General features: G+C 42.5%; 1 protein-coding gene across 2 annotated transcripts in view; it reads left to right on the forward strand.

The window, feature by feature from the left end:
• LOC146566759 (DIS3-like exonuclease 1) overlaps positions 1 to 16,247 on the forward strand; it is a 29,341-nt gene that overhangs the window by 5,494 nt on the left and 7,600 nt on the right. For both annotated transcript variants that reach the window (XM_085286356.1, XM_085286357.1), the window contains exons 4-11: positions 934 to 1,101; positions 2,777 to 2,855; positions 2,966 to 3,139; positions 5,905 to 6,074; positions 6,608 to 6,769; positions 12,770 to 13,017; positions 15,037 to 15,129; positions 15,212 to 15,500. In XM_085286356.1, the coding sequence (XP_085142482.1) occupies positions 934 to 1,101; positions 2,777 to 2,855; positions 2,966 to 3,139; positions 5,905 to 6,074; positions 6,608 to 6,769; positions 12,770 to 13,017; positions 15,037 to 15,129; positions 15,212 to 15,500 (1,383 nt within the window). The remainder of the gene's footprint in view (positions 1 to 933; positions 1,102 to 2,776; positions 2,856 to 2,965; positions 3,140 to 5,904; positions 6,075 to 6,607; positions 6,770 to 12,769; positions 13,018 to 15,036; positions 15,130 to 15,211; positions 15,501 to 16,247) is intronic.

Consider the following 16,247-nt stretch of genomic DNA (forward strand, 5'->3'; position numbering starts at 1 on the left):
AATTTCGCTAAAGGTGAAGGTCACAGCCTTGTTTGTAATTGCACTGATTGATCCGAGCTCTGTCAGAAAAAAACAGTTACACTTTTTACCTATTTGTCGATACACTGGTATCGCCATTTAAAATGGTCAATAAATGACAGTTAAAGTAAAGAAGAGAGGTTAGAAACAGCCTTTAGCCATGTTATGGGTATTGATATTATATGTTTGGCTTCACAGGTACTCTGCATCTTCCCTCTTGGCAACGTGTTTGGAACGCCGCAAACACGAGTCGGTCAGAGAGTAAACTCATTGCTCAATAAGGACTGATATCAAGTCTGATGTTTATTTAAAGGAAAAAGAGCAGTACATGCTAGTAGCCATGAAATTAATATTACAACGCTTTCTATTGTGATACATTTTTGATACATTGCTGCCAGATTTGTATATTTTTATCCAAACATACGTACCCGGGTATTTTTGAAAACGCAGATTTTTCTATGTGTTTGCGCCTTTCGTCCACACGTAAACGGCGTTTTCGGTCACTGAAAACAGAGATTTTCAACCAGAATTGGTAGAATTCATTTAAATTGGTTGGTTTCCTAAAACGGTCGTGGCGTTTAAGCACGGTCCAACAATTAACAACAGGGTTGAGGTTGTTGCTTTGGGAAGCCCATTCCAAAAACTCGCTTTATTTATTCTGAAACCAGTTCTTATATCTATTTAACTATTATTGTAATACTAATACTGAGGACGTCTAACTGTATCAAAAGGTTTAAGCATCTGGCTGTTGATTTGAGGTGAATTTGAAAGATTTTACTCTATTTCTCTTTCTCGAACCTGATAAGGTTAAGTGGAAGAGGATCCAAAACTTAGGCCCTTGAAGGGATGTTACTGGAACTAAGAAGGCCAACTGAAGTAATTTATTTCTTGACCTGTGTGTTTTTCCTTTGCCAGGATTATTTGCAAAGCTTCTGGTCAGATCTGCAGGCAGCCCATGAACTGTTTAGCTCCATTTCTCAGGCACAACAAGAGACAGAGGGCGACGATGGGGAGAAAGAGTTTCCCGAACATCTTCCCGCTGAAGTCCTGGAGGCTGGTATAAAGTCTGAACGTTACATTCAGGTAAAAATGTACCAACCTGTTGTTGGGTCTAACGCTCAAACCCCGCTGACTCCGCGCTTTCTTTTACTTGCTGCAAGGGGAGAAGGTCTTCATCTGATCTTAGCCCAACTCCAGCCTTCCCTCAAAGCCCTTTTATTAACTTCAGTGGTCACACAAACATCAACATTAATGATGCGACAGATAAGACACGCACATGTGAACGTGTGTCTCTGCAAGAGTGAACATGTGATGTGTGTGTATGTGAATGTGTCTCTGTGAGCATGTGATGTGATCAGTGATGTGTGTGTGTAGAAAACAGAGGTGAGCATTCATGCTAAAGATCTGATCATCTTGTGCAATGACAAACATATTGATCCACAATTCTCTAACTCCTGTTTTAAGTATACCGGATCTCTCTTTAAAACACGAGTTTAAAACAACTGCAGGAACAACGTTTAAATATTTTAGTAGCTTTAAGCCTGTTCATTTTTCAGAGAAACTGCAGGTACCTTTAATACATATACTAATCTATACTAACGAAATACACTGATGAGTGTAGGGAGTGTGCTGAGGAGGTAGGAGTATTTGAGGGGCTGACGAATAAAGAAAATGAGATGAAGAGCAGGACTGTTATTGAATGAAGAAGATATGAACTGTCTCTAAGTTTTCTTGCAGTTTAATTTTAAAGGAGAGAGACAGAAAAAACACATCATTATTATTATTATTATTATTTTAAAAAGTCATAAAGGGATTGGCAAGTTACTTTCAGTGAGTCCCCAAGCAAAACATGGCTTAGTATTTGGGGTAGAGACCTTTGTTGCCAGTGGTAAGACTTTTCTTGGTATCAAGTGGAGTAGTCAGAGGGTGACGATGGGGAGAAAGAGTTTCCTGAGGCAGATGGACATCTGCGTCTAAAGGTCAAAGGTCACTCTTTCGAGGATGCCAATGTTCACATTTTGGACAGAGAGGACAGATGGTTTGAAAGAGGAGTGAAAGAAGCCATCTATGTCCACTGTGAGCGACCATCTTTGAACAGAGGCGGGGCTTACGACACCAACTCTCTGCCATCTATAATCCAGTTTTGAGATCCTTCCCAGACGCCTTAACGCCCACTCACATCCTGGGCCATCTGACCTCAGGAATTCGCATGATAAGGTGGGGCCAGGTTTCACAATGAACACACCCGAAACTCTGGCTGATTGGGACCCACACCCAGTTTCACACCTTGGCTCAGGCGATTAGAGGATCATCAGGGGGTCCTTTTGTCCCTCTGTGGGGGGATACTCCCTCTAGGTTTATATCTGGGACTCTCCACCATTTGACCTTAGAACTGAAGAAGCTTCTCGGATGAGAGGTGAAACGTCTTCAAGCAACTTAAAGAAGTCCAGACGCTTTTCTTTGCAAGCTCCTTTGACTACGATGACCTGGATGACTGAGAACCTTCACAGACAGTTTTTGGTTGATATTCTATCGCTCTCCATTAAATGAAACTAACATTAAAGAAATAACATGAATAATTGTTCTTTCTTTGTAACTGAGGAAACCTACAAATTCAGCAGTGATAATTATTTCCCCAACTGTACCTGAGCAGGTATGGAGATGTCACAAAGAGAAGGCAGTGGAGTTTTTCACCAGATTGTTTAACACAACCTCAGTGGCAGAAGAGTAAATGTCTTGTTTCATTCCTTTTTACTAGGGTACACTGAATGTTAACAAGCATCGGGCACAGAACGAGGCTTTCGTCAGGCCGAAGAACTTCTCAACCAAGAGCACAGGTGAAAACACCTTACATTTTCAAAACAGGTGGAACAGACACATTAAACTTATATTTGCTAGACGTTTCTGATCTCTTCTCCCGACTTTGACCCCCCCCTATCCATCTTAGATCTGACTTGGGATGTGCTTGTGTATGGTCGAAAAAATCGAAACAGAGCGGTGCATGGGGACGAGGTTGTGGTGGAGTTGTTGCCCAAGAACGAGTGGAGAGGGAGGGACACAGCCCTGACTGATGGGGATGAAAAAACTGGAGAGGACAATGAGAGTACACCTCTGCCAACAGGTGGGAATGTTTGTACTCCATTCATTCACATTTGATTTATTTTTGTATTTAATGATATTTTGTGTATTATATTTTCTGTCTGATTTGCCTAAAATATGTTCAGGATATCTCACAAATAAGTAATGAAAACAATGAAGCATCTTGATCGAACCACATGAATGGTTCGATCCGTGGCTCCCCGAGTCTGCAAGCCGAGTATCTTTGGGAAAGATACTAACCCCAAGTTGCTCTCCGATGCATCCATTGGAGTATAGTGAGTGTGAATGTTGCTTAGTAAGCACTTAAACGCATAGAAGGAAGTGCTTGTGTGAATGGGGTGATTGGGTGAGAGTAGAAAAGAGCTGTATAAGAATTAGTCCATTCACCATTCTTGTTTATATCACCTGCATGAAGCAACATTATAAGAACATATTTGGGTGAAATAACATTTGGAAGCTATTTTCTGGACAGGCATTCACAATTAAACTTTTTTTAAAGTTGCTACTGATTTTTATTACAGTTCTGGTGTAATTTGGCACAACTGAACCTCTTCTCCATGGTTCCATTCGTCAGGGAATAGCTTCTTGACAGCCACATTTCCAGAGATTCAAATAACGATGAAGTTTCGTCGAACAACTCAAGGGCCAAATGCATCTCTCAGGTTCTGTGTCACGTCTTTGCTGGTTTTTCCTGCTTTTTAATGACATGGCAGATATTGTTCATCTTCTGTAGAATTTTTTTTACGTCTGACACCTTTTCTTTCGTCCAATACAAAAGAAAGTTTTAAGTCTAGGAGACACAAATGGCAGGGAACGCATCCTGAGCTTCCACTAACATACAGTTCCCTTTACCAAACACAACAGAACAGAGACAGACGGGGCCCCGTAAGTTTGCCAGTGTAACCTCGCAAATGACAAAAGAGAGAAAGAAAGAAAAACACTAATTAATTAAGCACACAACTCAGGGCCCAGTATTCAAAAGGCGAGGAACACTCCTGCAACTATACACGTGGACTCGCACAAATAATCAATAATCTTTTCAGCTGTGGCAGACCTAGAACAGGGAGGGATAGTTCAGGTGCAAAAATACTGTTTTAGCTTGTCACACTTTTAATTTGGCTAATGGGAACACCCTGTGTTTTTACATAAAAAATATGCAACACATAAAATACATTTTAATCTAACTGGAGGCAATTGACCATTGTTAACCCTTCTTATTGTTATTATTTTTACACACGAGGTCCTAAGGACAAAAAACTTCCCCCCCCTGCGGGCGGTCAATCCTTCAAGCTCAGGTCCTCTACCAGAGGCCTGGGAGCTTGAGGGTCCTGCGCAGCATCTCTGCTGTTCCCAGGACTGCGCTCTTCTGGACAGAGATCTCAGATGTTGTTCCCGGGATCTGCTGGAACCACTCGCCTAGCTTGGGAGTCACCGCACCGAGTGCTCAGGTTACCACGGGGACCACTGTTACCGTCACCTCCACATCTTCTCAAGCTCTTCTCTGAGCCCTTGGTACTCTAGCTTCTCATGTTCCTTCGTCCTGATGTTCCTGATGATTGCTAAATCTGTCACTACAGCCGTCTTCCTCTGCTTGTTCACCACCACTATGTCCGATTAGCCATCACCATTTTGTCCGTCTGTATCTGGAAGCCCCGAAGCATCTTAGCTCGGTCATTCTCCATCACACTAAGGGGCGTCTCCCGTTTTGACCTCGGGACTTCCAGGCCATACTCGGCACAGATATTCCCTTTATACTATGCCGGCCACTTGGTTATGGCGTTCCATGTATGTCTGCTAGCATCTTGCACCCTGTTGTTATGTGCTGGATTGTCTCAGGGGCATCTTTACGCTTGTATCTGGGGTCTTGACTGACTGGTCTGGTAGACCCCAGCCTCTATGGATCTTGTACTTATGGCTTCATGTGCTGCCATTATTAGTGCCTCTGTGCTCTATTTCAGTCCAGTCCAGCCACTGGTAGGATTTCTGGATGTGAGCTAGTTCTTTTATCTGTTGGTGGTACTGTGCAGGATCCTGTCCTTCCATGATGGTTCCTCTTCTTGCTCCTCTTTCTTGGGTTTCTGGTGCCTGAGGTATTCACTAAGCACACCTGAAGCCCCTACCAGTCAAAAGTGTGGACACGCCTTTTTTTTAGTGGTTTTTCTGTCATGGCCTGGTACTTCTACATAGTAGATTCTCACTGAAGGCATCAAAACTATGAATGAACACATATGTAATTATGTAGTACATATGTATATACCGGCTCCCCCCCAGTGCTGCGTTCTTTCTCCTCTGCTCTTCTCCCTGTACACCAACTGCTGCACCTCCACCCACCAGTCTGTCAAGCTAATCAAGTTTGCAGATGACACCACCGCTATTGGACTCATCTCGGACGGGGATGAGTCTGCCTACAGGAGGGAGGTTGAACGTCTGGTGTCCTGGTGCAGCCACAACAACCTGGTGCTGAATGCCCAGAAGACAGTGGAGATTATTGTGGGCTTCAGGAAGCACACAGCCCCACTCCCCCCCATCATCCTGACTGACACCCCCATCACCTCTGTGGACTCATTCCGCTTCCTGGGTACCACCATCACCCAGGACCTGAAGTGGGAGCCTCCGTCACCTCCGTCATAAAGAAGGCTCAGCAGAGGATGTGCTTCCTGAGGCAGCTGAAGAAATTCAACCTGCCAACACGGACGATGATGCAATTCTACATCGCAATCATCGAGTCCATCCTCACTTACTCCATAAATGTCTCTCTGTACTGATGTCTGACATTTAACCCCACAGGTCGTATTGTAGGGATCCTGCAGAGGAACTGGAGAGACTACGTGGTAACTTTCCCCACTAGGGATGGGATTCAGTCCCAGAGCAGGAATTCCCAGCGGATACTGACCATACCTTGGGACCAGCGTATTCCTAAAATCCGCATCAGTACTCAACAGGCTGAAGCTCTGCAGGTCTGACTTGACTTACATCTATAGGTTGATTTTATTTTCATGATGTACATTATGGCTTAGTCACATGAGTAAAAATAGGACGGCACCTGCCTTGTAACAAAGAAAAAACGCTGCTTTTCCAGTGATTGCAGTGAATATTTTGCATTCAGCGTTCAATTACAAGTAGTTACGGCAACCAACTGGTCGATCAAAGGTTGAGAATACAACACTGTCAACCTCTGGATGAACGCTTTCAAGGTGATTGCCTTGAAAAGCAGGACTCTATCTCCAGACCATCTTATCACCATTTGATTGGTGTTTTGCACCCTTTAAATAAAAGTAACTGACTGAGAGTAGTTGCAGAATTAGTCCCCGTCTTCCAAAGAAGCATTTCAAAGCCAACAATATTGCAAATTCATTGCACATAGCAACACCGATCTTGTTTGCGCTCCAGTCTCTAGTGTTACTATAGCATTATGCTTTTGTCTCATAGTGTGACCAGTGTTTACTAAGTGCTGTCTCATTTCTATCCCTGTCTTCTCATCCTCACCTAGGACCACAGAGTTGTGGTGCGCATTGATTCATGGGAAAGCACGTCATTCTATCCCAACGGCCATAGTGTACGGGTTTTGGGTCGAGCTGGAGAGCTTGAGACTGAGGTCCAGACCATCCTCCTAGAGAACTGCATCCATATTCTTCCTTTCTCAGACGCACAGGTGAGAGCACCTACGTTAGAGATAAATTCAAGTTTTTACATCTCTAAAAGGCAAATTCCACAAGCCTATATAGTATGTTTCACCTTTCGTATTTAGCTGTTGTGAACCCATCAGCAATTATTGTGAATATAAATATTATGATAAAATGTGATTTTTTTTGATGTCTATAAATTGCAATTAAACAGTTAAATTCAACCATAATTGACGCAAATGGTGGCAAATACCCATCTACACAGTTTGGAAATACTTTGGTGAGTAATTTGCTTCATCCTGTGTGATAAAACTTGCAGGATTCTAGTAAGTTAAGTAATTTCAGAAAATATGTTTTTGTTACTAATTCCCAGCTCTGGTTGTACTTTGGATGTAGGTTTTTGATTGTTAAGGATTAATAAGCTTCAGAATTGTCCAAAAACAGCTGGACATTATTAAAACATTATTACCAAATCACCAAGCAGTGAAAGAACCCTAGCAGCTCCATATACCAAAAGCTTGGGGAAAAAAAGAGTCTGGACTTTTTCTTGAAGATGTTTCACCTCTCATCTGAGAGGTTTCTTCAGTTCTAGGAGAAACTGGTGCAGAGTCCCAGATTTTAAGCCCTATGGGAGTGTCCCCCAGGAGAGATGGACCCCCTAATGATCCTCTACCTAATCACACGAGCCAAGGTGTGAAAATGGGTGTGGGTCACAATCAGCCAAGTATTCGGGTGAACCCACTGTGAATCCTAGCCCCAGCCTATCATGTGATTTCCTGAGGTCAGATGGCCCAGGATGTGAGTGGAAGCGTCTGGGAAGGGATCTCAAAACTGGATTATAGATGGCAGACAGTTGGTGTCGTAAGCCGCTGCCTCTGTTCAAAGATGGTCGCTCACAGTGGACATAGATGCCTCTTTTACTTCTCTTTCAAACTATGTCTTCTGACAGCTGAGTCTTGTCTCATTTTAAGAGCTTCCTTTACATGTGTGTGTTCCCTCTTTTTTCCTTCAGGCTTAGAGGGAACATGTTCTGCCCGGTGGTGTAGGGTCCTGATTACTCAAAGTTTGTGTTCCAGAGGGTGATGGGAGTCAAACAGGAGGTACTGGTCCATGTGTGTGGGCTTCCAGTAAACTTCATGTTGAGGTTTCCGTTCTCTTTAATGTGCACGGCAAAGTCCAGGAATGGCATACTGTTATCCTTTGTGTCTTCCCTGGTGAACTTTGTTTTTATCCACAGCGTTGATGTAAACAGTGAAGGATTCTACTTCCTGGGTTTTGATTTTGACCCATGTGTCATCAACATATCTGTACCAGTGGTTAGGTACTGTCCCTTTAAAAGAGCCAACAGCCTTTCTTTCCACCAGTTACTCCTAGACCTGAAGAAGCTTCTGACAGGTGAAACGTCTTCAAGGAACTTATAGAAGTTTGGACGCTTTTCTTTCCAAGCTCCTTAGACTACGATGACCTGGATGACTGAGAACCTTCACAGACTTATATGACCAAAAGGTTTGCAAGTTGACAGCTCGGTCCATAATAACCCTTAATGTGGTCACCCTACTGTCAGCTTACTTGGCTAAGCTCTTTCAGGACATTGGCCACCTGCTTGATAAGGGCACCTGTATGCATTTTCCCCTTCTCAACCTCATACCAGTGATACTGAGTGGGGTGAGGGAGGAGTAGCTGTCTCTTATTTTTATAGATCCCATACTGGCCCATCAGGCCATTGATGGCAGAACTAGCTTTTCTGTTCCACTACTGGCCATGACCATTGCCTTTGAACATTGACTTGGCGTGATTTTTTTCTTCCACATCCCAAATGGTCAGCACTCTGGGCGTGGCACACGAGTGGCTGATTTAAAATGAAGCAGGTCTCTCTCTGAGAGTCATTGTGAACATTCAGAATGCTAGATCACTTTCTACATGCTCATTTTATGAAGTATTTGAGAGATTCCTTATCTATACTCTGTTTAGGGATGGGTATCGTTTAGGTTTTATCCGATACCGGTACTTTTGAAACTGTGCGGGTGCTTAAATGGTGCTCTAACCGTTGCTTCCTTCTCTCACCCCAACCGGTCGCAGCAGATGGCCCCGCCCCTCCCTGAGCCTGGTTCTGCTGGAGGTTTCTTCCTGTTAAACAGGAGTTTTTCCTTCCCACTGTTGCCAAAGTGCTGCTCATAGGGGGTCATATGATTGTTGGGTTTTTCTCTGTATCTATGAAGCGCCTTGAGGCGACTTTTGTTGTGATTTGGTGCTATATAAATAAAATTGAATTGAATTGAATTGCTTAAAGAATGGAGAACACAAACTTTGTCCAAAAACCTCTTATGTTTTTATTTTTAGCAGTCTCTTTTTTCTGCAAAATGATAACCAAGTTAGCCTTTTCTTTTGATACAACATACCTACTTTGTTTGGAACCGGTGAATAATGGAAAACATGTTTAGCTGTTTGTTTTTTTTGTAAAAAGATAACGGTGTTAGCTTTTTCTGCAGCTACAGGGCATGTATGGTATCACTCTATCAAACAAGAAGACAGTCGCATGTAACTACGACGGTGTTTGCTAGTTCACCTTACATGCATTAATGTAATAACGTGGTTAGCCTACTCAACGTAAATTACACACGAACAACATTAAGCTCCTCACGCAGAGAAGAACGGTTGCTGCTGCATCATCATCCGTCTGCTACACTGGCAGGGCTAGGGGCCAGGACTCTCCTCTTCGGGTTTTTGGGGGATGTTGCTAACTCCAGGTCCAATAACAGGCAACCCACCCGCAGCAGATGTGCTCGGTGTGAAGTCTCGCAGCAAGCTATCAAATACGATGCATTTCTCTGCTTTTAAAAAAACGCTATTGCGTTGCCAGGTGTTTCATTGGATTCGAGGTGTTACTTCCTTTGCACAGTATCACAGTATCACCTTAAAGCACTTGTTGCTGCTGAGTTTGCATATTTTGCTGTGAAGTACAGCCAGACTTTTGACCGCTTTGCCTTGGACATTTAATCTGTAGCTCTGCTCTCAAAGAACATACGTACCTGGACCCGCCTACTATCCTCGGAAACGTAAAATGATTGGCTAGAATCCAAAGTGTATGACATCTCAAGAAAAAAAAAAGCCACCCGTATCCGGTATACCCGCACCCAATGTTCCCTCTAATTTTTCATGTGTCTGAGCGAACACAGAAACTCCCTGAGCGATCCCTTGGACCACTGTGAGCAACAGCAGACGTGTGCACTGTGGTGACGCCAGCATTGAATCCATGCAAGTTACATGGTTTATTAAAATAATAAAATTACAGCATTTACATTTATGTTAGACTACTTTTAATTAACTATTTTAGCCCACTTACAATGAAAATTTAAAAAAACAAAACAAAAAAATCTTGTTCATGACCTGTGTAGCATGTTAACACTATTGGAAGTAAAAATAACTTGAACTCCAATTTTGAAAACACAAGTTTCTTTTGTTTTTTTTTCATAAAGCTCTGACTTGTATTATGAGTCTGTGGTCTGGGAGAGAGTCTGTAACTCTGTCTGCAAAATACAGTAAATAATGACCAATGTTGGGTAATTAATTATATAGTTACTTCTTCAAAAAAGTAACTGAGTTATGCAAACAACAAAGTTTTTTGCAGCTGTTTACCTAAAAATGCAGCCAAGGCGTTTTTTTAAATAAACATTTTAAATTATTTAGAGAACAATCATCAAATTGCATCAAATCTGATGCCACACAAATTATTTGTGCCACTCCAAAAATAATTTCTGTCAACTATGAGATGAAGGAGAACAACAGCCTGATACCTGCAGGCCTGACAGCAGCAGATGTGTCACTGCTGTAACACCTGTAACACTCAGCAGTCGCCTCATTGTTCTGACACACACTAAACGTCGCCACGCCGCTTTGCTCGCTAAAACACCGGTGTCGGCACATAAGGACGCTGTCAGAGCCTGTCAACGACATTGATTAGCTGCGTATATACGAATGTGAATCGCATTACTGGCTGGATCCCATACGGGAGCAGCCAGTCACTGACTAACACTGCAAAACAGACTTGTTAAAGTATTGATTTTAATTTCAATTCAGGTTAGATTTTTTTTTTTGTGCGCAACGCAGATTTTCTGTGCGCAGAGACCGTGCCAGCAGTGCGCAATTGTGCACACACACAGCTTCGAGGGAACATTGCCGGTACCCATTCCTAACTCTGTTCCACATGTGTTATGTTTCCTTCAGGATTAGCTAAATAAGAGAGGATTATTTTCCATTTATTAAACTGCATTTAGCTACTCTTTCGTATCACATTTACTTTGGGAATGCACCAATTGGTCCACATCCTGTTTATGCAGGGCCCACTTTTAAACGGTAAATTGCTGAAAATGTAGCCATATATAGCGCTTTTCTGTGTCTTGCACTCCTTTGCATAGATTGAAGCATCTGTGTGTTCCTGTTTTGTTGAGTGTATCTGTCTGTGTGGCTGTTGAAGGCTACTGAGAGTGTGACCTTCACAGCTCACCAGAGGACCATCTATTACATTTGTTAGGTTATGCGTTTTTGATATTATTGCATCCTCACTGGCACACTCAGTCCTTAGTGTGGGCTTACCCTGCTCCATACCTTGTTAAGGATAAAGAACTTACAACCTGGAAGTAGATTATATCTCCCATAGTGAGATACAGAGAATGGTTGCTTACCAGGGTAACTCTGGTTTTCTGAAACCCAGGTGATGTTTGGTTTTCACCTCCAAACAATCGCAGTCAGAGATCAGGTGAAAGAGGAAAGAGCAGAGAGCGTCAAAATAAAAGGGAAATTATGGGAGCAAACACCAGAGTTTAACAATTGTTCATCACTAAATACAGTACAGATATTTTAATAAGGAGAGGTTATTTGAAAGAATGAAATTGATTTACTGATGAACAGAATTTAAACAGGTGATTTGCCGTTAGACTCAGATGGCCTATCTCAGCGGAACAGAACCCCGTCTGTGAAAAGGATTAGAGCAGGAGCCCCGAGAGCCTGGAAGCTGGTGGTGGAATGGTTGAATGGAGCATGAGTGATGAGATGAGGCGTGTACAAGGAAGAATAACCGAGGACACAGCATGAATGCTGATTGGCCTGGAGAAGGTGATTGGAGTAGACCACTTCAGGAACGCCTTTAGCCACACCTCACCAGGTGTAGACAATCGGCAGTTAAACCTAGGCAACACCTGAAGACAACTGCATTTCCACTGTAAGGAGTGTAAGGGTTGCAATGGGCTGTAACAAAGGACAAGCACAGATGAGTCCACTATCATAGACTGGAACATCATTCATAACTTTTTATGTTATAAAGGGGGTGGCAGTAGAGCTTCTGTGATTGGTCACATCAGAGAGTGCTTGGTTATCAGAGAGTTACCATAGTAACCAAAGGTTTTAAAGATTGCAATATAGCTATTGTTGTCCAGAGGGGCCGATGGTGCGATATGGCAGCCTCGCTTCTGTCAGTCTGCCCCAGGGCAGCTGTGGCTACAACTGTAGCTGCCTCCACCAGTGTGTGAATGTGAGAGTGAATGAATAGTGGCATTGTAAAGCGCTTTGGGTGCCTTGGAAAGCGCTATATAAATCCAATCCATTATTATTATTATTATTATTATCAAATCAACAAAATATTAAAGAATCATTAAATATGTGGAATAGTTCATTCTTTCCTTTTTTCATCAGTGGTTTACACACTGGCTTGCAGGCAAAATGTCACTGGTTCGATTGCAACCGGAGATACAAATCAGGGTTGTGCCTGGAAGGGCATCTGGTATAAAACTCTGCCGTATCAAAAGATGCTGAGCTATCAGGTGTGGTGACCCCTTGTGACAAGGGAGCAACTGAAAGTGAAACACTGTTTTGCTTTGTCTTTGTGTAAAGTGTCCTTGAGTGTTTTGAAAGGCGCTTAATAAAATGTATTATTATTATTATTATTATTAATGTTTTGTATAGAATCATAACAAAATGTGAAAAGTTCAAAAGACTATGCGGCTGTTTAGCTGTGCCTGTCCGTCTGCCATCAGCTGAGAGAGATGCCGGTCAACTCTCTGGAGAAGCCGTGGACGGTAGACCCCTCTGAGGTGGCAGAGCGGCGGGATCTTAGGGACAGTCGCCTGGTGTTCAGCATCGATCCACGCGGCTGTGAAGATGTAGACGACACGCTGTCTGTACACAAGCTCCCCAACAGAAGGCTGGAGCTGGGAGTTCACATTGCTGATGTCACTCACTTTGTCAAAGAGGGTTCGCTCACAGACTTGGAGGCACGTTCAAGGTGAGGAACTGGTTGGAGTGGTTGGGTAGAGTAGGTGGGATATAAAAGGATAAAAGAAAATTACAGCATCTTGCATAAGTGTTCAGAGGAACTTTCAGAAGTACAAAGAGGCAAGAAAGTTGTTGCCTGAATTAATGTTGCATCAGCAGCATGCCTTGTAGCGCAATTATAAATAACACAGAGGGCCACCTTAAATAAGGCTCGTGTCTGATGTGAAGCATTAAGCCTTAAATGTCTATCATTTAATCACATGTAGAAGGACTTCACAGGGTCCATGATGGCTTTGAAAGTATCACTGGCACCAGGAATTGAACCAATGGTCAGCACGTTGTTGGTTCAATCCCTGGTGCCTTCGGGCTTCATGTTAAAGTCACCTTGCACAAAATACTTAACCCCCAAATTTCCCTGGATGCATCCGTTAGTGTGAGTGTGCATGTGAGAGAAAATGCTTAAAGGTATAGACTAACGCGCTGTATGAATATGTGTGCGAATGGACGAATGCTGGTCGTGCTAAAAGGTGGTTGGGGTTCTCACAGTAGAGAACTGCTACACACAGAACACAGTGGTCCATGTTGTTACGAAGAACTTGTGCTCATTTTGAGTACGATGCCATTAACAGGACAGGGGAATGTTTCCGCTGTGGGAAAGCCTGAGTGATTTTCACTGTGGCCTTCATAAACATATATTACTACGGGACATGGCAGCCATACTTGTACACAACATTCAACCAGAAGGTCATGCAGCAAAAAAAGGAAAAATGAGTCCGCTTCCAACTAAATTAGTTTTATTCTACTGAGTGGTAGAAGTAAAGAACAGTGTGTCACACATCATTTGTTTTCAGATCCCCTTTGTACAGTTACGGGTGTCAGGAAAACACCGGAGGTCACATGATGGCATGTGACCTTGAGTACCTGATGTTAATGGTTTGTCTATAATTGGCTTTCAGTGCATCTTATTAATAAAGAGGATGATGATACAAGACAGTTGAACCACAGTAATAGAACAAGAAGATATTCATCTGTGTTTATGTCCAGATATATGCACATGTTCTGATTTATTTATTTATTTTGTGCTGTATTGTACAAATGAATAAAACTGAGTTTAAAATATCTGCAGTAAATGAAGTGAAGGTCGGGGCTGCAAAAGTAATGCTTGCACTTGATCTCCACAAATTTTCCTTCCTGGGAACATGCAGCGATGACACCATGTGACAGGGAAGCAGCCCAAAAAAATTTGTGTCACAGCTGAACGGCCGACAAATCTGCAGCAAATGCATTCTGCTGTCATCTCGGTGTAATCTCGCTATAATCCAAAATCTCTACGGAATTCTTTCAGCACCTTGTTGAGTCTTGGAAGTGAAGAAAGGAGTGTTCAGAAGGCAGAAGTGTCTAACCCAGTGCTAATAAAATGTATCTGATAAAGTGTAGTCTGCAGATAAATTAGTAAGAAGGTCCATGAAGTGCATGTCGTTTTTTAAAGGCAGCAGCAGCAGCAGCAGCAGCATGTACAGAAGATGATTGAGAGCCGAGTGAGGAGAGAAACTCCGTGTAGACTGTTAACAACGTGCACTTATAAAATAATACTGAAATCTTACTATATATTTTTTATGTTGTGATTTTTAATGTAGTTTTGGTCCTCTGCTTTCTCTCTGACTTACTCTAAAATTCCATTTTACATTTCATAGCTGTCCACAAAGCAGCGTGCAGATCACCCACCTGTCCAGCTCGCCTCCACACTTTAAAGAAGTAAATTAAAATCTCATGATTGTGGTTTGAAGCCTTAAATTCTATTTCAGAAAATGGGGAATATTTATTAAATCATAAGAAAAACATTTTGCTTATTTATTTCATCCTTCCTGACTTATTAATAAACAGAAGGATGAAAATGACAAAGGTGGAACAAACTCTGAATATTTAGTACTTATTTTCAAATTATGTCTCACTTTTGATTAGAAAGAAGATGATAAAGCTGCTGCTTTGATCTCATTGCCTTTTTATATTTATTATGTCACTTCTTAAGGGCTACAACCTACTACCTGGCAGACCGCAGGTACGACATGCTGCCTGCTATTCTCAGCGCAGACCTTTGCTCACTGCTGGGAGGTGCTGACAGGTTAGTAGACTTCCCATCACACGTTTCATTTTCATATGCTTAAAATGCATGCTAGTTGTGTAACTGACACTTTCAAATTCAGGTATGCAATGAGCGTGCTTTGGGAGCTTGACGCAGAATCCCTTGAAGTCCAAGAGGTCTGGTATGGTCGTACACTCATCCGCTCCTCCTATCAGCTCCACTACGAGCTGGCTCAGGCGCTCCTCAACGGAGAACAGGTTGAGGTAGCGGAACTGGCCAACCTGGGTCCTCAGGAAAAGGGTTCTAAGCTAGCTCAACTCACTGAGGCACTTGAGATGCTCACACATGTAGCCAGACATCTTCGGGCAAAGAGGGACAGAGGAGGAGCGCTGGAGCTGGAAGGAGTGGAGGTATGATTGGTTTCTTGTATCTTCATAGAGTATTTTGTGTGTTTTGGTAATGTGTGTACTTAACAGTAAGACTATATAAATAAAGACTGCAAACATTTAAGGTTCATGTTCTTAATTGAAAGCGTAAGCATGTTATAGCTGAGTGTCTAACCCTAACACATCGTCACTACTGACGTCTAACATACGACACAAAATGATTCAATGAATCTGAAGTGAATCAAACAAAGTAAACCGTGCACATAGCTTCAGTGGAGAGAAATCCATTCTGCACATTAAAAACTGGAACCACTATCTTTCTCGCACATTTCAGCTGCAGAAGATTCTCCCTTCTAAGCTTCTGTCTAAGTGAAAGTTTGACTTAACCTCTGTGTTTGGTCATTTTGTCAGATGACATCATGGTTAGAAAATTCAGTATCAGTCACCCCGAAACACTTCATACAGCCGAGGGGAGGAAATCAGGTCAAAAGACACCTGTGGAAAAGGGCCAGGGATTAATGATAACTAATGATTAAATGGAGATTGGTCTATAAACATGTAGTCAGTGATAATGATGACAAAGAGGTGATGATGATGTTCGGCGTCATCATGAGAATCCCCCAGCTGCCACGGTCTATTGCAGCATAACTAAGGGAGGATTCAGGGTCACCTGGTCCAGCCCTAACTATATGCTTTAGCAAAAAGGAAAGTTTGAAGCCTAATCTTAAAAGTAGAGATAGTGTCTGTCTCCTGAATCCAAACTGGAAGCTG

Source organism: Mchenga conophoros, linkage group LG9, assembly GCF_057382185.1.
Source record: "Mchenga conophoros isolate Kocher_MC1m ecotype Shallow Benthic linkage group LG9, M_conophoros_male_GT1.1, whole genome shotgun sequence".
NCBI classification, from domain to species: domain Eukaryota; kingdom Metazoa; phylum Chordata; class Actinopteri; order Cichliformes; family Cichlidae; genus Mchenga; species Mchenga conophoros.